The sequence below is a fragment of the Lagenorhynchus albirostris genome, chromosome X (genome assembly GCF_949774975.1).
Source record: "Lagenorhynchus albirostris chromosome X, mLagAlb1.1, whole genome shotgun sequence".
In the NCBI taxonomy this organism is placed as follows: domain Eukaryota; kingdom Metazoa; phylum Chordata; class Mammalia; order Artiodactyla; family Delphinidae; genus Lagenorhynchus; species Lagenorhynchus albirostris.
In genome coordinates, this window is record NC_083116.1 from 1,022,718 (window position 1) to 1,042,441 (window position 19,724).

Here is a 19,724-nt window from a genome sequence, read left to right on the forward strand (position 1 = left end):
CAAGCTAAAGAAAATATCTTTAAAATATGAAAAAAAAACCCAAAAAACTCTTAGAAATCAGTACATAAAAGACAAACAATCGAATAGGGAATTGTACAAATGACAAGAACATGGCATTCATGGAATAAGAATTATAAACAGCCAAATTGGTACTTGATGTGATCTTATTTATGTAAAAAAACATTGTAAATGCAGGTTAGCATATCCTAGGAAAAAATCTGGACGAATACACATAAAACTGCTCATAGGGGTTAGTGCAGAGACATTATGAGGAAAAAATTTTATTTATTTATTTATTTTTGGCTGCCTTTGGTCTTTGTTGCTGCACTTTGCGCAAGCAGGGACCACTCTTCGTTGCAGTGCACGGGCTTATTGCGGTGGCTTCTCTTGTTGCAGAGCATGGGCTCTAGGTGCGTGGGCTCAGTACTTGTGGCTCGTGGGCTCTAGAGCGCAGGCTCAGCAGTTGTGGCACACGGGCTTAGTTGTTCCGCGGCATGTGGGATCTTCCCATACCAGGACTCGAACCCGTGTCCCCTGCATTGGCAGGCGGACTCTCAACCACTGTGTCACCAGGGAAGCCCCCTATGAGAAATTTTAACTTTCTAATAATGCACCTTTATGTAAAGCATAAATGATTTTGTTTATTTCATTAAAATTTTTTTAACCATTTATAAAATTGAAGTATAGTTCGTTTACAGTGTTGTGTTAGTTTCAGGTGTATAGCAAAGTGATTCCATTACACACACACACACATATTGTTTTATATATATATTCTTTTTCACATTCTTTTCCACTATACTTTATTACAAGATATTGAATATAGTTCCCTGTGCTATAGAGTAGGTCCTTGTTGTTTATCTATTTTATATATAGTAGTGTGTATATGTTAATCCCAAACCCCTAATTTATCTCTCCCCGTCTCCCTCTTCTCTTGTTGCGGAGCACGGGCTCTAGGCGCGCAGGCTTCAGGAGTTGTGGCGCGGGGGCTCAGTAGTTGTGGCTCGCAGGCTCTAGAGCCAAGGCTCAGTAGTTGTGGTGCGTGGGCCCACCTGCTCCACGGCCTGTGGGATCTTCCCGGACCAGGGCTCGAACCCGCGTGCCCTGCACTGGCAGGCGGATTCTTAACCACTGCGCCACCAGGGAAGTCCGCCCAGCAATGCTTTAACCAGTCCCGCCCCTGCCTTCTGGTGTCTCTGTTTGAGAGAACCACTGGCTTCAAGTACAACCTATTCATTTCCTAGTGGCTTTCAACTCTTGCCCCAGAGCAGGAATGAGAGAAGCAGCAGACACAGACACAGACAGCTTTTCAGACGCTTCGTGACTGTAGGGTCCGAACACGAAAATGAGAGAGAAAGTGATTCACTCCAGTCCTAGGGAAAGAGGCCTTCCCGTCCCCCTCCTTGCTGGTCCCCAAGGCTGAAGTCACACCTCTGTCGTGTGACTCGCACTTTCACTTCCCACATGAGGGTTTTCGTGCCTTCATGCCGTTCGATTCTAAAAACAGTGCGGGGTCCTGGAAGCAGCGCCCACCTCTGCTCCTGTGAGGACATACGCTTGCTGTGCTCCGGTCACAGAGCAGACACACGAGAGGCCTGAGGCCACCTCCACCGAGGGCTTTGAAGGCCGCAGCCAAGGTCCTATCGACTCCAGTCAGTGGACTCCAGACAATTTTGCTCACTTCCCTGCAAAAGAATTTTGTGAAACTATGACACACACACACACACATTTTTAAGCTAGCATCGGAAATTGTTCATAAGTTTAAATAGTGGCAAAGATGTGATTTCTGGCTTACTGTGAATATTCATAATTTAAAGCTACCCCTCCCTGCCTGTGCCTTGGGAAGCCTTCACTTACCCCTAGCAGGGTGCCTACCAGGGTTTGAACGGCAGTCATGAAGACCACGCAGCTTTTCAGAAGCCACTGATGGGCCTGGTTCCACAGGAAGCTGGCGCCGTGTGCTGGGGCGTGGAACGGGCTAGTCCTTACAGAAGGTGGTGGCTTCTCGTTGCCATCGGGGCTGACTCTGGCCTCATGGAGTGGCGCTGTGTGAGCAGACTGAGCCGTCTGGAGGACTAAGGAGAGCAGCCTCTACGCACGTAAAAGTATCCTGTACCATTGAGATACTGGCAACATCGTCCCCGGGGAAAAGGCCCCAGCATGCTCTTCACTGAGAACTCCATAGATGGCATCTATTTCCGAAAACGGCATTGCAGCCCCCAGGGCATGAGATGGAATTGCCACGAACTGCCTTTGTGAGATGGGCTGAGCAGCTCAGTGATGGGAGTAGAGAACATCAGAAGGAGAGCCCCTTCCTGCTCTGCCTTTGAGCCAAACTTTGTTTTCCTGAGATTAAACCTGCTTTGGGATGAACACGGTGAGATTTTCACCAGCCCTCTCTTGTCAAATCGTAACCTGTTTGCCTGATTTCAACAGTGCTCTGGCCAACCATGATGTCTTCACTTACCTGAAGTTTGGATTTCTAGTTCAGCTGGGAAATGGAAAGAACTGTAGTCTCTGGTCTGTGCGTGATTTCCTTTAGACGGAAGCCGGTAGGCTCAATCACCTGTGCCTTGAGGAGCTTGATAGTAAGGTGTTAAAACAGCCTTGAGGATCTAAGAGCTGTATATATCAGGAGTCAATGGTAGGTCCTTCCGGGACAGGATGCTTGATCAGTAACGCCCTTGCACTTCTGCAGAGCAGGCACCGACCGCAGCAGAGAATGAACATGTGGGCAGAGGTGAGTCCTTCTTTCCCAGGGGTGTAGTCTAAATTTGCACTCTTTCCATAGCTATCAACATTTCCTGACTAGTTGGTCCCCAGATTCTGAGGTCCACCTGGGACAGGGGCAAAGGACGTCCCTCTGGGCACAAACTTGCCAGGGACTCTGGAGTCCTCTGCCTCTGAGTTCCCTTGTAGCCTGTGGCCGGCCTCCCATTGCCCAGCGGCTCAGGGCTGCAGTGAAGTCAGCATAGGTCATAAGAAAGTCCCGTCCTCTCGCTTGGGACACACAAAGGACAAGCATACCTGGCGCATCTTCAGCTAGACTCACCCTCTAGGGAGAGAGCGGCACGTCCCCGAGTCACATGGCTCACAGTACGGCTCAGGAAAGGAATCCCAACTTTCCGACCTGCAGTCCGGGTTGGGGGTCACCTGTGCTGGCCCTTGTTAAGCAGAGAGAGATTTAGGAAATACAAAAGGATCTTGGCAAGAGAACCTCAGGGGAAACAATTAGAGGTGTATGCCAACCACATTACTGACGTGAGCAGCCTCTGTGATCCTTGACCACACACCAGCGTTAATAGACTGAGAGCCATCATTTGCTGTATACCTCCTCTGTGCCAGGGCGTATGGACGGATTTAGAGACTAATAGGGGACCAAACACAGACACGTGAAGCAGACAAGAGTCAAGCGTTAGTCTGCTTACAGTGGAAACTGAGGCCAGACTTGACTGTGAGGTGGAGCTGAGCTGGGGCCAGGCAGACCACCCGAGGCCCAACTCAACTCCACCCCTTCCCGGCTGGGTGGCTGCGGGGAAGCTAAGATGCTTCATCTCCCTCAGCTTTAGATTTGTCCTCTTCAACATGGAGCAAGTGATAGTGAGGGTGGTGAGGCTGGAGCCCAAGACGACTGCAGCACAGACGTTCTTTTTCTATCCTAGGGCAGTAGCCAGTCGGTCGGTTGGGCACAGTCCCCCCAGAAAGCCACTCCGTGGCAGTGCCCAGCTCTGGCCCTGACATCATCAGATGCGACCAGTATCAGGTGGACTTCTCCCCAGAAGGCTGCGTCCCCCTCCTCCGGCTGCCGAACCTCCAGCCCTGACCCTTCTCAGTCAGTGGGTGCAATTCCCCAAGGGGCTCTGCTCTCCTGCGCCCCTCGGTCCCCCGTCATTTGTCGTTTCAGGAGAAACATGGACAGAGGACTTAGATCCATGTCAAGTCACGATTTGCCCAGAACGTCTAATTTTTCTGTGTTTTGTTTTATCGATGTTAAGATATCTTTATTAATCATTCTGATCCAGAAGTCATACAGTTTCTCGATTCTGGGAAGGTGGCAGCAGAGGTGGTAACATCATTTTTGAATCTTCACAAAATCCTCATCTACTCTCCCAGCACCGAAGGAGAACGAGAAAGAGATACAGGAAACGATAGCAAAACCAAAAACCCAGGGTAACGTCCACAACAAAACTAGGTGACAAGGTATTCCCACAAACTCCAAAATCTGGGTTGGCTGAGACCAACCCGTCCCGGCCCCAAGGTCTGTGGACGCTTCTCCCCCGAGGGAAGGAAGCAGATGGAAGGAAATCAGGGGCATGGGGTGCCTGGTGGTCCTAGAAATCCGATGCTTACCTACCTACAGGTAATTTCAACTGTGGAACTCCTCGTGGTTGCCAAAATACAAGGCAGGAAAATAAAGAGAACCCATCAATCTGTCACTAAGAAGATTAAGAGGTACAAACTACTATGTACAAAATAAATAAGCTACAAGGATATATTGTACAGTACAGGCAATAGAGCCAATATTTTATAATAACTATAGATGGATTATAACCTTTAAAAACTGTGAATCACTACGCTGTGCCCCTTGAAACTTATATAATACTGTACATCAACTATACCTCAGTAAATCAGAACAACCATGAAGAGACTGTTAAGGGAAGAACAATCAACCAGATTGCTTCATCATCACGTCCTAACCGAATACAAGCACGTGGTTCCACGAAGAGGCCTAGTGTCCCGACCCACTGCCCGTAAGGTGAGGAAGCGGGAGCGGAGTTCCCTCCCTGAGAAATGAAGGGAATTCTGAGGCTCCCCACTCAGGACTGCATGCCTGCCTCCTTGGCAGCACAATTTCTAAGAAACTTAGGTACAAATATTAGCACGTAAGTTGAGAATTTGGGGGAGTGAAGAAGGGCCAATAAATAGCATACCTCTTCCCTGCCGGAGTTCTGAACCACTTGAGAAATACAAGAAAAGTCCCAACAGATGGGGAAGCAAAGCCTCTACACTGGTAAGGGCTGGTTTGTGAATACAGCTAATTCCCTACACCCCACACACTTAGACTCAGAACAACCCATTGGAGGGAGTGGAAAGGGAAGGAGAAAGAGACCAAATACTCCACACTGAGAACCTCTGACAAATTCCCGCTGGTGAGGAAACGTGGACCTCTGGACGCTGCTCACCAACAGTGTATTTCACTGCATCTCCACGTGGCATCTCTTTCCTCGAGGAAACCAGGGGAGACACACAGAGTCTGTGGCTGTGAGTGGTGTGGCAGCCGTGCTGACACTGCCTTAGAACATCTGGGAGTTTGCAGAGCGGCAGCCCCAGCTACTTAGGGCCCTTCTGAGGTGCCTTTCTTCCAAAGGGCTGAATTTATGTTTCAAACCTCTTACTTGCCATCCCTCCCTTCGGACCCCACGTGCCGGGAATGCTGGCACTAAGGCGGGCATGCGCATTAGCTGGAGGGAGGCAGCATATCCTCAGCCCCGCGCTGCCGCCGCGTCAGGGCACTCACCGACGCTGGAGAGTTGCACGGTGCTCCTCTCCATTAGATGGCAGAAGAGCTTTTGTATTAGAAACTGGGGCCAAGAGGAGAAACAGGCCAGGGAGGAGGGAGAGGAAGGTGGAAAAGTGCCGTAGGCCCACCTTGGACTGTTGGCAGCCCCTCTGGGGTCATGATTAGAGGCAGAAACGACTGGAATGATTCAAGGGGAAGTGTGTGTAATTCTAAGTACCCAGAGGGCTCTTGGGGGTCCTGTTTCCGGTTGCAGAGTGTGGCAGAGTGCTGCGGGGCAGGCCTTGTCCCACTGCCGCCTGCAGGCCAGCACCGAGCTAGCCCTCCGAGGCTTTGGCCCGGGCAGGGCTATCCTCCAAAGGACGGCGGTGGAAGGGAGGTTTATTCTGAGCAAGCCTGTGGGCCGTGGAAGTGAACCAAAGGAAGGCCCAGAGTGGCTGCAGGGGGAAGACTGGCTTTATGAATGTAGGCGAGGCGTCGTTGGGGTCCTGCCTTACGAGGATGCAGGGCACGGTGCAGGTTGGACATCGGGCTACACCTAGACCAGAACCGGGGAGATGAAAGTATTAGACAGAAGCCTGGGTCAGCTGAGTAGTAGCTTTCTCAAGCTTCCATAACCCTCAGTCCCCACTTCGTTCAATGAAGCTACTTTGATGACTCAGAGTTTGCAGATTAAAAATGGAATCCCCGATGGCCCTGATTAAGTCCCCTTGTAGACTCTCAGCTTTGGGGGCTGGGGGGCTTAAAAGCTCACCAATCTCGGGCTCCACTGCCCACTCTGCACTCCTCTCTAGCAAGGCCTGATGGCTTGATTCAAACCCAAGCAAACCTGTGCATTTTCTGCCTCTAAAATCAGCCTGAGGCCCATTCGCGTACTGGTGACGGCACAGTGGGCCCGCAATTTCAGCAGATCTGAGTTAAACAACATTGTCAAGATCTAGACTGTTTTTTCTTTTTCTTTTTCTTTTTTTGGCAAGGAAAACCTGAGCAATTGAGTTTGGGCTTGGGTTCAGCTGTGTGACCTAGGGAAGGGTCTCCCCTCGGTGGGGTGGACCACAGGGACGGCCTCCTTCCCCACCTCTCCTGTAGGGCCAACGTAGCAGCTCCTCTAAGGACACTCCCTTCCTTCCAGCCATCAGACAGTGCTTCCGAGGGCTCGCTCCCCGTGGTCCGGACAGGCGGGAAAGCCACCGGCCAGGCTGCGGGAAGCTGTGCCACCGGGTCCAGGCCACTGGGCGCTGCCGCTGCTTCCCTGAAGATGGGCTTTCCTCCTCCTCGGGCTTCTCCCCGGTTTTCCGCTTCACGCGCTGATCTGTGCCTCCCAGGTAACCAAACCAGATCTCTTCTCCGGGGCCGTTCCAGGCACGCGAGAAAAGAGCAGGAAGGATGCACGAGCCGTACTCACGCGGGGCCACTGCTCCGCGCTCCACTCGGGGCTATGCTTTGGACCGTGGCGTGTGGTAAGAAACAAATAGAAACCACTGCAACACCGAAGTAATGAAAGACTGATTAAAGTCTCAGTTATTTTAATTATGTTTTATTTACTTTTGTGTATAGGTTTTATCTGTTATCGTGTGTTTGTTGTATTATTTCATTACACTTAATGACATTACAGTGCATCCATACTGTAGAATGCGGCAGTTAAAAGACTGAAGTATGACTCCCTTTGTTATAAAGCAGGAACTAACACACCATTGTAAAGCAATTATACTCCAATAAAGATGTTAAAAAAAACAAAAGAAGATTGAAGTAAACCAGTTATGTGCTGACTGAAAACCTCTCCCGGACACATTATGCGGTGAAAACACTAAGGGCAGTCTAAGGGCAGTAAGTTTATATGTGTAATATGATCCCATTTCAGCTTTTAATGTGTGACTGTGGTGAACGTTTATATACATACACGTGTGAGTGTGGGAACATGTGCATATATGCGTGCAGGTGTGTGTTGATGTATGCGCGCAGGTGTGCACTGTGTGTGTCCGTACACGTGTGCAAATGTGTATGTGTGCGTACATGTGATCGTGTTTATGCTTGCGTGTGTAAGGTGTGTGCATGCTTGTTTCTGTGTACACGTGTGGGAGTGTGTATGTGTGTGTATGCCCATGCGTGTGAGTGTGTGCGTGTGCGTGAAGTGTTTGCGTTTGTACGCACCGGACAAAGCAGGGAAGGAAGTGAGCCCCCCGGCTGAGAGCGATGCTCTCTGGGAGAGCAGGGGGAGAAAGTCACACTGACTTTCACTTCTCGCTTTTCAACCGTTTGGATCATGTGTCTTTGAAAGTCTTTGACTTTCATTTTTGTGTTTTCAGTGTTTTCAAGGTTTAGGGCCCAAATGAAACAAAGCAATCCCCACATGTCCGCAGCCCCGTCATGGGAAAAAAGAGTGGAAGTGATCAGCTGTGGCCAAGCCAGAGCCGAGGGTCCGAGTCCAAGGAAGAGAAACAAGAACCCGGAAAGGATGGCCTCACTCAGACCGCTGGCAGAGCAGGGCACTTAGTGTGATTTCCAGGCGGAGCTGGTGGCAGGGCTGGGAGCAGGGAAGGCGTCATCCGGGGAAGACGTCGTGACCATCGGCTCTGCAAACGGCCCTCCAGGGACCCGTGCTGCTCAGAGACTCTAGGCGCCCATTAGGTCAGTGAACACCCAAAGAATAGTCAGTGTAACATGCAAGGGGCTGGAAAACTGGAAGCACAAACTCCGTCTGGGCCAAGCAAAACCATCAGCAGAATGGGTTTTCAGGTTTCAGTGAACACACTTCGAGTCTCACACTTTGGCCCCGGTCCAAATGGTACCTAAGTGAGCTCCTGTCCTTGAGGTGACAACTCCATTTCCACGAGGCGCTGAAAGTAAAGAGAACCCATCTCAGTGACCTCAACAGGTCACTCCTGTTGAGTCTCGATGTGTTAGATCTCTAGACTCTTTAGCAAGCTTCTCCTCTCCTCTGTTGTGAGAAAGGGATGCACAGGAAGGAATCGAAGCCTAGGCATAAGGCCTCCTACTTGTATCTTTGGTCCTACCGGGGAAGAGAGAAGCAAACGTGTCCCCCAAAGTCTGGGAAGGTGCCGACTATGTCCTAGTTCTGTCCTGCTTCCTCCCACCCTGGACGATCATGACCTCAGCATCCCCAATACGTCAAAGGTTCCCTGCTTTCACTTAACCATTAACTCAAGCATACGTGTTGGGTGCCTACTCAATGTCTGACTCTGCCCTAACTGCAGAGGATGCAGAAACGAGCAACAGACTTTTAGTCAACAGATCTGCACCAGTAACACTAATATGTGCCAACCACTGTTGGAGAGCCTAAATAAGAAATCATTCTTGCCATCATGGAGCCCACAGGCTTTTGGGGTAGCCAGAGAGAGAATCCGCCTGACTCAGCCCAGGGCTCAGAAGAGGTGTCTAGAGCGGGGTCACACGTAAGCCGGGGTCTCCCTGCGACTCAGCGGAGCTGAAACGGGGGAGGCTGCAGGAATCCTGGGAGTTTGGTGGGGAGGGGCGGTGGCGAGGGAGGGACAACATAGCCAACGCACAGAGCCAAAGTGTCTTTAAGACCAACTCGCCGGACCCTCCATCCCACGGGAATTCCCCACGGCGTCAATGACCCCGCCGGCCCGGCCTCTGTTCCAACCTAAGTAACATCACGCTCAGCACCCAACCCCTACCCTGAGGCCGCTCTTCAAAACGTAGTCAGAAGGAGGACTTTCCTTAGGGTCTGTTAAAGACAACTTCACTCATCTCGGCTCGTTTCTGTAATAACTCAACAGGTGAACTAAAGTGACGTCACCATCAGAGCGAGCACTCCGCCGCTCTCGCTGAACAGAAGGCAGAGTTCAAAAGGCTCACAGAATGGGGACAATGGCCATCTGTGGAGAGGGCTCCAGGGTCTCCCACGACTTAGAGAATTGCTAGAAAGCTGCCTTTTCCGGCCCAGGAGCTCGACAGAGGAGAACGCAGGATGGCCCCACTGCAGAAGCAGCACACCTTGAGCTCTGAATTCATTGTCTTGGGCTTTGGGGACCTGGCTGAGTTACAAATCTCCCTGTTTGGACTGTTTCTAATCACGCATCTTGTCACCCTAGCAGGGCACACGACTCTTGCGCTCATCACCCTCTTTGACTCCGCGTATCTCCTCCTTCGCAACCTGTCCACCATTGAAATCGGCTATACGTGGGTCATCGTCCCCAGCATGCTGGCCAGTTTCCTGTCCGGGAGCCAGCGGATGCCCTTCCTGGGCTGAGCCCTGCAAATGCATCTCTTCAGCGCCCTGGGCAGGGCAGAGTGTTTCCTCGTGGCTGCGATGGCCTACGACCGCTTTGTGGCCATCTGCAAGCCCCTGCATTACACACTCATCATAGCCAGGACCCTGTGTCTGCAGGTGCTGGCTCTGGCGTGAGTCAGCGGACTTGCGCTCTCCTTCACCCTCCCCACACTGATATCCCTCTTCCCCTTTGGTCAGTCTCATGAGATCAGTCATTTCTTCTGTGACATCCCCGCTGTGCTACTCCTGGCCTGCGCGCACGCACGCGGGCCAGTGAGGTCGCGGTCTTCCTCGTCTGCCTGCTCATCCTGTTGGTTCCCTTCCTGCTGACCCTGCTCTCCTGCGGGTTCATTATCGCTGCCGTCCTCAGAATCCACGTGGCTGAGGGCAGGAGCAAGGCCTTCTCCGCCTGTGCTGGGCACCTGCTGCTGGTCTCCCTTCTGCACTACGGCTGCACAATATTCATCTACATTCGCCCCAAGTCATGCTACGCCCCAGAACAGGACAAAACCGTGTCCTTAATCTACACCAGTGTCACTCCCGTGCTCCACCCTACGGTCTATAGTCTGAGGAACAAGGAAGTCGAGGGGGCCCTCAAGAGACTCCTGGAGAGCCACGACCAGACGAGGCCGGCAGTCCAATGCAAGGGGAGCGGGAAGAGGGGGTCCACGTGCCAGAGCCCAGTCGGTCATGTCCGCGCAGCCCTCGCAGCCCCACGCCTCCTCCTGAGGGCTGCGCTGTGGTTCTGCGGGCGCCTGGACCTTACCGCCCCCTTTCCCGCCGTCACACGTGGAACAAACCCTGACGCTTTCCGAGATGGAGCAGCTCTGGGGGGGTCAGTGAACGTTTCACGGCCCCTTCGCGGACGATGACACCCAGACTCTGGAGCACCGTCAGACACTTCTCCGGCCAAAGAGCTAGAAGTACAAGGAGCGAGCTCCCAAGTCCAAATGAGGTAAAGGCAAGGGGGCAAAGGCAGAGCCAGCCCAGGGGCTGTAACCCACTCCACCCTCCTCCTGCGCGCCCTCCTCTCCGCCGCGTTTCCCGACCTACCCCGCTTCCAGCCTCTGGGCCAGCTGGCCCCTCCTCATGTTGCCATGGGTTCGAGGGCCGCTCACTCCTGGCGGCCTTGGGGAGGGCCCGTGCGCTCACTCATTACCTAGGGCTGAAGGGCTTTGCTCTCTCCCTGACTGGCCGAGAGGCTCCTTGCAGGCAAGAACTGTGATTAACCTGCCGCCCGGCACCAGGCACATAACAGGTGTTCAATCAGCACTAATTGGACGCTGACCGCCCCCCCCCCCCGCCCTCCCATGAGTTCTGGCATAGGAACAGCTTCAGACTCTGGCTGCTAATGGAAGGGAAGCCTTCAATATCCTGCTGAGCCTCCGAGATTCAGGGACTCAGGTCCGGCATTACGATCTCAAGGAAGTGTTTGCTGACCCCACGTCCACCCCACAGGCTGGGCAAGGTGCCCTGGATCCCTGCATCCTAGCACTTAGCAGCAAATAATTCTTGAATGAGTGAATGAGCACCTTGTGGGTACCAGGCACTGCCCGTGGCACTGGGGATACGACAAAGCATAAGGCACAAAAGAGCTCACAAATGAGGCTGGCGAGTTGAGCACCTTATTTAAAAGACTAAAATAAAACCAATTATTTAGAAAATATACGATGGTTACGAGCTCTTCTTTCATAGGCAGGAGTCATTCACCCAGCACCAAGCCTAGAACACCCACATGCTGTTTAAAAGGGTCAGGAAGGAAAGGGTCTGGGTCCTTGATGACCCTTCATTGGAAAACTCAACCACAACCATCATCACCTCCCTCTAGCCTTCGTGTTCGGTCAACAATACACTTCCTCATAGTTTAAACCCCCAAAACCTTCCTCACCAAACCCCAACCTTGCCTACTCTCCTCAATTCATGTCTCCTACCACCTCCCTCATCATTCCTAGACGATGACCCCACCTCCTGCCACAGAGGGGCCCTCAGAGCCACCAGAGGGGCACTCCTCAATGGGAGTGGCAGATCTTGGAGGGCAGGAACCACGTGGGTAATTTTCCCTCGTGTCCAGCCCTACTTGCTCTCTGGCCTGCGCCCTCAGACCTAGGAAAGGGCAGAGCCTGGAGGGGCAGGAGGCGGTGCTATCATCTGGGTTCATTGCAGGGAACCCAGACGGCGACTCCAGGTTGATCAAAGTGAAGGTGGGGTGATCGCTAGCTTCAGCGTATGTGGAGAGAGAACTGACGTGAAAGTCAGAGAGACAGCGACCAAAACGCCAGTAGCCGCTTGTTGCCGACCACATCCCGTTGCAACCCTACGCGGGCCCTGTGCTTCAGGGCCATGTGATACCCTTACGAGAGGGGTGCACGGGCACCCCTTTATTTGGACAAGCTTCGAGGGGTGCCTCTTCTTTTATCTCTTCAAGAGATATTATTTTCACTACTCTCACCCCTAAACCCTTCCTTATTTTCAAAATAAACTAGTGAAACGTTGACAAGTGTTGAAGCCGGGTGAAAGGTAGGCGGATTCTTAAAAACACTACTCTCTCTCCTTGTGCGTACATGTGAAATGTCCGCAATAAAGACGCTAGAAAAGTCAAGGTACTGACCGGTCTCCCACCCTCGCCATTTATCTAAACTTCGCTCTTCCTTTAAGGCACAGCTCAGATGCCTCTGAGTCCCCGACCCCTTTTTAATGACCGCCTCGGTCGAGTTCGCACTTAAGGCAAGGGAATGCTGCTGACAGGAGAGCAGCCTCGGGTTCCCATCCACCACGGCCTTGCCGTGTGTGCACAGCACCGACCCACGTGTTCCTGTGCACGTGTGCACCCACACAAACGTGCACACACACAAGGCCCTGGGTGGGCAGGGGTGCAGAGACAGGGGGTTCCATCACTCCCAGGCAGTGGGGTGGGAGTCTGGCGGCACAGGGGGCCCCAGGGAGGAGGGAGACCCTCTCCTGGGTGCCGTGGGACAGGACGTGGGTCTGTGTGGTTGGGGCGTGATCCTGGGTGACATGACGATAACCCACTGACCTGCCCAGGGAGGAGGGGTTCCCAGAGAGCAGGCGCACAGCAATCTGTCAGGTAAGAGATGACGCCCCCTTGGCTAAGAAACAGAGATCTATGTCTATACCCTATGTACTCACGCACACATGCACTCAAGCTCACACAACTGCTACTGGTGGCAACTGGCTCAGGAACTGAAGGTTCCCTTGCTGGCTGGCTCTCTAAGCTTCTAGAGAAGGGACGGGGAGAGGGGTCTAGCCCAGCTGAAATATTCGCCTTGGTTCTGCTGCCCCCCCCTCGCCTGCCCCCTCTGCTCTCCAGTCCCCCTGTTCCCCGAGCTGCCACTGCTGCCCCTGGGGTGAGGGGCCACCCAGGGGTGTGCTGGGCAGAGCCTGGAGAGAGGCAGGCAGGGCCTGGTGGGGTCAGGTGAGACGTGACGGTAGCGGGCACTGGAGGGCGGGCGGCAGGGCTTGGGAAGCAGCGTGTGCACCAGCTTGGTTAAGGGGGGTGGGGGAGGCATCTATTTTTGGTGGGTTGTGATATTTTTGGCATTTTATTAAAAATGGAAAAAGTTATTTTAGTTATAAGCACTCTGGTGCTTCCTCCCCTCCCCCCCCCCGGCAGACCCCATAGGTGTCAGGGAAAGGCAAGCCCCCTGGGGGGGTGGGGGGCTAGAGCAGGGGCTGCTATGGCTACGAGAGGGTGAGCTGGTGATGTGAGCCGGGGCACCTGTCACATGACGCTCTCCACCACCACCACCTTGCTGCTCTCAGACACTGGGGTCAGGGTGGTCAGGCCCCTGACATCCGAGTCCTGAGCTCTGTACTCCAAGTGGTGGAGGCCCCAGACGGGCTGCGTCAGGTGCTGCCAGCGCTGCGGGAGAGAGGGACACCTTGAGTCCCTGGGGAGGGGCACCTGCTTGTCCCTGGCCTCTCTCCGCTTCCCGCCACCTGCCACCAACCTGGGGCCCGGGGCCGCGCCCCTCCTGACCAGGCCCCGCTCCCTACGCTAGGGAAATAGGGGTTCAGTGGAGGGCCGAGTGGCTGCTAGAACAGAGGCTAGGGACAGGCCTCTCCTCCGCCGCCACCACCTGAGCGAGGCCCTGGAGGGCCAACTCTCCTCCCGTACACCCCCCTCCGAGCTGGCCCAGAGGCTCCGGCACAACGGTCTGTCCCTCCCGGCAGGTGGGAGAAGGGGCAGGGCGCTCTGGAGGTCACGTCTCCACCCAACGGGAGGGAGGGATGGTGTGCGGGAGACGGGGCGCGGGGAACTGACCTCAGCCACGGTCCCCTTGGCCCTGAGGAGGCAGCCCAGGAGGTGGAGGGGCACACACAGCATGGAGGAGAGCGCGAAGCCCCAGCCCATGGCCTCGCCCCACCACGGGTACACGTAGGTGTTGTTGTAGACCAGCGGCTCGTAGTACACCGCGTTGAAGATGAAGACGCCCTGCGGGCGAGAAGCCTGGCGCTCAGCCGGCAGCCACCACTGCGGGCCCTCGGTGTCCCTCGCCCTGCCCAGCCTCTCCCGGCCCTTACCATGCACACCACCGGGGTGAAGAAAGACCAGCACCATTTCATCCAGGGGCAAGGTCGGTACCCGATCATGCAGGCCACGTCGTCCATGAAGCGGTCGGCTCCTGGGGTCACGTGAGGCCGGAGGGCCAGAGCTAGAGAGGCACCACCCCTGACCGTGCCGCACCCCCGGCTTGCCTGTCGGCCCAGACCTACCGTACACCCAGGCGATCACCACGCACTCCCAGAAGGCCTGCCAGAGCAGGGTGGTGCCGCTGGCTGAGTAGTGGTCAAACAGCTGGAAGACATACATCCCACCCTGGGGATGGAGCCAGGTCAGGGAAGGTGGCAGCCGGCAGCCTGAGGCCAGGGGCATCCCTCACCCTGCCCCCACTCACGTCGGTCACCACGGAGAGATCAATGACAAAGCAGAGGGCGCAGCAGAGGGCCACGGAGATCTCTCTTTGGAAACGGAAGTAGTAGGAGGCCAGGAGGAGGTCCAGCAGGCCGGTGATGAAGCCTTCCACACCTACAAACTGTGGCCGGGCAACTCAGGCCGTGCCCCTCCCCACCCACCTGCCATCTCCCGTCGCCCAGTGTGCCCTCTGCTCGCCAGTCCCCCTCCCCCCCACCTCCCAGCCCCCTCTCTTGCGTCCCCCCTCTCAAACCTGGCTGTCAAGGCCAAGCAGCAGCAGCATGAAGAAGAACAGAGCAGCCCAGAGCGGGGCCACAGGCATCAGCGTGACGGCCCGGGGATAGGCGATGAAAGCCAGGCCAGGCCCTGAGGGGGAAGGGGCAGGGTGTGGACACCTGGAGCCCCCCACCCACGACCTGTCCCCCTCCACCCTGCACCACGGTACCAGAGGACTGGACGATGCCAGGGCACCCTGTGGCCAAGGGCCTTTCCACTTCTGTCAAGACACTGCCGGGCCACTCGGGCCCTCGTGTGTGTGTGTGCGTGTGCGTGTGCGTGTGCGTGTGTCTGCACGCGCGCGCGCCATACCAGGGGCTGGAAGGTCCCCGCAAGCCCTTGGTAGACCTGTACTCGTGAGTGGCGTGTCTGGCTCAGCCTTCTGTACCTGGGTTCCGGCAGCTACTGTGGTCGCAGATCACCACTGACCCAGAGAAGGCCGAGCTTTCCCTCTACAACACTCAGGCAAGTGTGAGGACATACCCCGAGGCCCCTGGATACAGATGGATGGGGGCTCGGGGCTCCACGTGGCCTGGCCTGAGGTGGCTGCACAGCTGTGCCTCGCAGCTGCTCAGCCAGGCCTCCTGGCCCAGAGTGATGTGACAAATTGAGTTTGAATTGTTCTCATTTCTCAGAACGTCATTCTGTGTGCGTTCGCGTACACGGTCCCTTACGACAGCAGCTGCCGCTGCTCCGGAGGCCGGGCTGGGGCTTGGGGCGTCTTTACCTGATTCCGCCACCTTGGAGATGTGCACGCCCTGCTCTGTGGCCATGAAGCCCAGGATGGAGAAGACCACGAAGCCAGCAAAGAAGCTGGTCCCGCTGTTGATGAGTGCGAGGATGATGGCATCCCTGGGGGCAGAGGGGACCGTGTGGGCTGGTGAGACTGCCTGCTGCCCACGGGCAGGCAGGGCAGGGGTGGCAGGGCTGTAGTGCCTACTTGTAGCAGTTGTTGTTGAAGCGATTGTAGCTGCCCAGGGCCGTGAGGGCCCCCAGGCCAATGGCGTAAGAAAAGAAAATCTGGGTCCCGGCATCTATCCATACCTGGAGATGAGCGAGGGGAGAGCAGGTGTGAGGAGCCACGGCGAGCACAGGTCAGCTGCAGAGGGAGGGAGAGGCAGGGCCCTCCCCTGGCAGGGAGCGAGGCCGCAGCCCGCACGCAGGTCCCACGCCTCCCGTGCCGACTCCAGGTCCTGGTCTGCAGAGAGGCGGGGGTCCTTGGTGCCGGGGATTAGAACTCACCTAGCCAGAGACAGAGGCAAGATCAAGACGGCAGCAAAGGCCTCTGCCTCCCACGCAAGCAGCGCCAAGCGGCTGCTCTGCGGACCCTGCTGGAACGCTCCCGCCCTCCAGAGACCTGGCCGTGTCCTGCGTGTCCCGCAACCACCGGCAGGCTGTCTTATTGTGTGTCTGTTCACACAGTTGTGCCCACAACCTGACAGGGAGCCCCTGAGGGAGGGATGGGTCCACGCTCCCCGCTGGGTCCCCGAGGGCAGACAGGCAGGTGAGAGAGACAGACCGAGAAGGTCAAAAGCTGACGCAGAGCCAGAAACGAGAGGAACTGGAAGGGAAGGAAGGCAAGACAGGAAAAGCGAGCCAGGGATGCCCCCCACCCCAGGGAAGGGGCAGCCGCTGCCGGGGCCACTCCACCTCCACTCGGGAGGGAAGGCTGCCGGGCCTGGAGGCGCAGGGTGGAGAGGACTCTCCAGCCAGGGTTGGGGATCAAGTGGTCCGGACTGAAGTCCCTGCCCCTCCTCGGGCTCTGGCCCTGGTGCCGTCTCCTCCCTCTCGTGGCAGCAGTGGTCGCTGGCAGACACCCACACCCCCCCAGGCAGTGCTGCCCCCAGCCCTGCCGTCACCCCGGCTGTACCTTTCCTGTTGACTTGACCCCCTTCCAGACACACAAGTAGACCAGCACCCAGCAGACACAGGGTCACCTCCAAGCTGAGGGTCCCCGGAACCTCCAGGCCCCCGAAGAGCCTCAAGACTTTGTTCCTGGGGGAGGGAAAGCCCATGAGGTCTGTGCCAACAAAGGGCCAGGAGACTGGGGGTGGTCCTGGGGTGGGGCCCCCCGCCCCTACCCCCACCCCACCCCCCGCCGCCACAGCCCTTCCGGCCAGCCGGTCTCCCCCATGCACCTGGCAAGCCCGGGCCAAGCCTGCAGCCTGGAGTCGCTGCAGTCTGTGTCCCCGGAGCCTTGGAGCCCCTGGCGGCCTGGCCCCACGCCGTCCCCAGCGGGCCCAGCAGCAGCCCCCCGCTTCCTTCCCCAGGCGGGCAGGCACCGCCCGCTCTGCATCCCTGGCCTCATCCCCGCAGGGCCGGGCCCCGACACACGCACGCGTGCACACGCACACACATGCAGACTCGAGCTACGTGTGGGAGACCAGAGGGCTGGCCGGGCCTGGCCCAGAGGTGCCCGACTCCCTTGCAGAACTCGATGACAGGGACCTGCGCTCAGCAGGCTGGTCACACGTGAAGTTGGCCAGGCTGCCTCTGACACAGACTTCGAAGCGCACGGGGCTCGCCTGGGGTTTGCAGGCTTGGCAGGGAAACTTACGTGCCCGGAGGCCTTAGGAGGTGGGGCGGGGCTCTGTTTGCACATGCGCACTGGGGAGCTCCAGCCACACTAAGTGGAGGGGCGTCACCTGGAGGCCTCACGGCTAAGCCGCTTACGGGGAGCCTGGGCCCGAGCGAGGTAGGCCGGTTAGAGGGACCGGAAGATGTGGGTGTCTGTTTGCGCAGGCTCATTGGGGTTACACAGCGCTCTGCGGTGTGGAGCTTCGTAAGGGGGCGACCATTGGCTGGAGAGCCTGCAGGCTCTGTCGGTGGGAGCCAATCACGAGTCAGGAGCCGTTACCAGCGGTGTGTTTGCGCAGGCGCTCTGGGAATCCCCACGTGAGGGGCCGTTAGACGGTTGGTTTTGTGAGGGACCGTTTTTTTCTTCCTCCACTCGTAGGGAGGGTGGAAGCGGTTGTAGATGGCGTCTGAGGCAGATGGTGAAGGAGCCATGAGGGCAGCAGACGAAGGCGCAGGTGCCGCGGCCGTTGCAGTGGGAGCAGCATGTGGTGGCCAGGGTGACCCCGGTGACCCGGTCGATCCTGGCGACCCTGGAGACCCTGGCAACCCTGGCGTCGCAGGAGAGGCAGGTGGCGCAGCCGGTGGCCTTGTGCAGATCCAGTGGGCAGCCCACGCAGCAGGGCCACGTAGAGACGCGGGACCCGGGGCCGGAGATGCGGGTCCGCAGGCGCTGCAGTGGTATCCTTTTCCAGGAGCCCCAGTGGGCCGGGCGTCCAGGGGCTGGGCTGGAGGTGGTTTGTGGGGAGGGGCTGCAGGCGGTGGGGCCTGAAGTGTAGAAGGAGGGAACTCTGGGCGGCTGGAGGGTATGGGCCAAGGGTGGTCTGGGCTGACGGGACGGTGGTGGGGCAAACCAACCTGAGGGAAACCAGAGGGTAGGGGTGGTGATGTCCAGGGTGGCCTCAGTGTATAGGGTGGGAGGTTGTGGACGGCCTAAGGGGTGGTCTGGCGGGGAAGCCGCGGGGTGGGGGGGTGAAGGCGGGTCTCAGTGAGGAGGAAGCCTGAGGCACAGGCGAAATCACTAGTGTGGGTGGTGCCTTAACCATATCTCCTCCAGCACCCTTACTGTGCATTTCCCATCGCCCATGGACGCGGAGGTCGCCCACCAGTTGCTGAGTGTATACTTTGTAGTCCCAGAGCCCATTCAGAGGGAGCTCAATGTGGAGGGCCCCGTCCTGGTCATGTGGGTTCTACAGGGGTCTAGGGAGGGGCTGGTGGCAGGTGGCCAGAGCCAGGCTCAGGCCAGGTGGAGCTGTAAGGGAGGGTTAAGCCTAAAGAAGAAGTGTGCTGCTCTGGGATTGTCGGTGTGGGGGGACAGGGAGGGACGTGTGCCTCCCCAAACTTGAATTTTATTTTTCCCTCCCTTTTAGCCGATTCACTGCTGAAGACTTTGGCCAACTCCGAAGTTCCATCATCTTCTGTGTGAACCAACTTTCTTCGGTGGTTCACATCTTGCGATACAATTTTACCCGCTTTTACGTTTAGCGTCAGCAGGCCCCAGGGCGCTAACCCTAACTTATGTGTCGTGTCCTTGGCGTCCTTCCCTTGCTTTCTTCAGTGGTCACCACTTGTTGCGGCCTCGTCTTTTGCCTGTACTGGCCCTTGGGCGCTCAGGGTCCACGTATTTTGTTTGGTGATTAAATGTTAACTGCAGAAAATACAACTGAGCTGCTGTTCTGTGTCTGAGTTTAGTTTTAGCTTCTGCACCTCCTAATATTCTTGCATTTGTGCTCAGGTTGGAGGGGAGGTCTGGGATTCAGCTATTCCGGTAGCACACCTAATTGAAGACAATGTCAGAAGTGGAACAAAAAGAAAATTGTGTCCTGCCATTCAGTGTTAATTTTGGAATATTTTCTTAGTTCTATATTTACATTTTTATATTAACGTATAACGCCAGAATACTAAGTAAGAGTTTGTGGCTTACCGACCTTGTTTCAGGTCTGCAAAGAAAAGTGCTGGGGCAGTTGGTTAAGTGTTTGGGGTGAGGTGATAAGCTCCCTCTAAAACAGCCTGTATTCTGCAACCTTGCTAAACTCACCAGTTGATAGTAATAGGTCTTTTTATAAATCCCATGGGCCTTTCTACATATACAGTCATTTTGTCTGTAAATAAAGGCACATTTACTTCTTCCTTTCCAATCGATGCATTTTAACTGATTTCTGTCATAACGG

At 55.8% G+C, this 19,724-nt stretch overlaps 3 protein-coding genes across 3 annotated transcripts in view; 1 reads left to right on the forward strand and 2 right to left on the reverse strand.

Moving 5' to 3' along the window:
• Positions 1–2,208, reverse strand: part of LOC132514009 (sodium- and chloride-dependent creatine transporter 1-like) — a 4,096-nt gene extending 1,888 nt beyond the window's left edge. The window contains exon 1 of the mRNA XM_060138645.1: positions 2,114–2,208. Within this exon, the coding sequence (XP_059994628.1) occupies positions 2,114–2,208 (95 nt within the window). The remainder of the gene's footprint in view (positions 1–2,113) is intronic.
• A 7,259-nt stretch (positions 2,209–9,467) lies between these two features.
• LOC132514010 (olfactory receptor 10V1-like) lies at positions 9,468–10,642 on the forward strand. Its single transcript, XM_060138646.1, is given in 2 exon segments — positions 9,468–10,031; positions 10,034–10,642. Coding segments are annotated over 2 exon segments (1,173 nt in total).
• A 2,235-nt stretch (positions 10,643–12,877) lies between these two features.
• On the reverse strand, positions 12,878–16,049 carry LOC132513677 (sodium- and chloride-dependent creatine transporter 1-like). Its single transcript, XM_060138197.1, has 8 exons — positions 15,920–16,049; positions 15,707–15,831; positions 14,957–15,069; positions 14,687–14,824; positions 14,505–14,607; positions 14,313–14,413; positions 14,053–14,223; positions 12,878–13,650 (listed from the first exon to the last, which is right to left on the reverse strand). The coding sequence occupies exons 2-8, from the start codon at positions 15,750–15,752 to the stop codon at positions 13,510–13,512; spliced, it is 813 nt and encodes a 270-aa protein (XP_059994180.1). The 5' UTR covers positions 15,753–15,831; positions 15,920–16,049; the 3' UTR covers positions 12,878–13,509.
• Between the last annotated feature and the right edge of the window lie 3,675 nt (positions 16,050–19,724).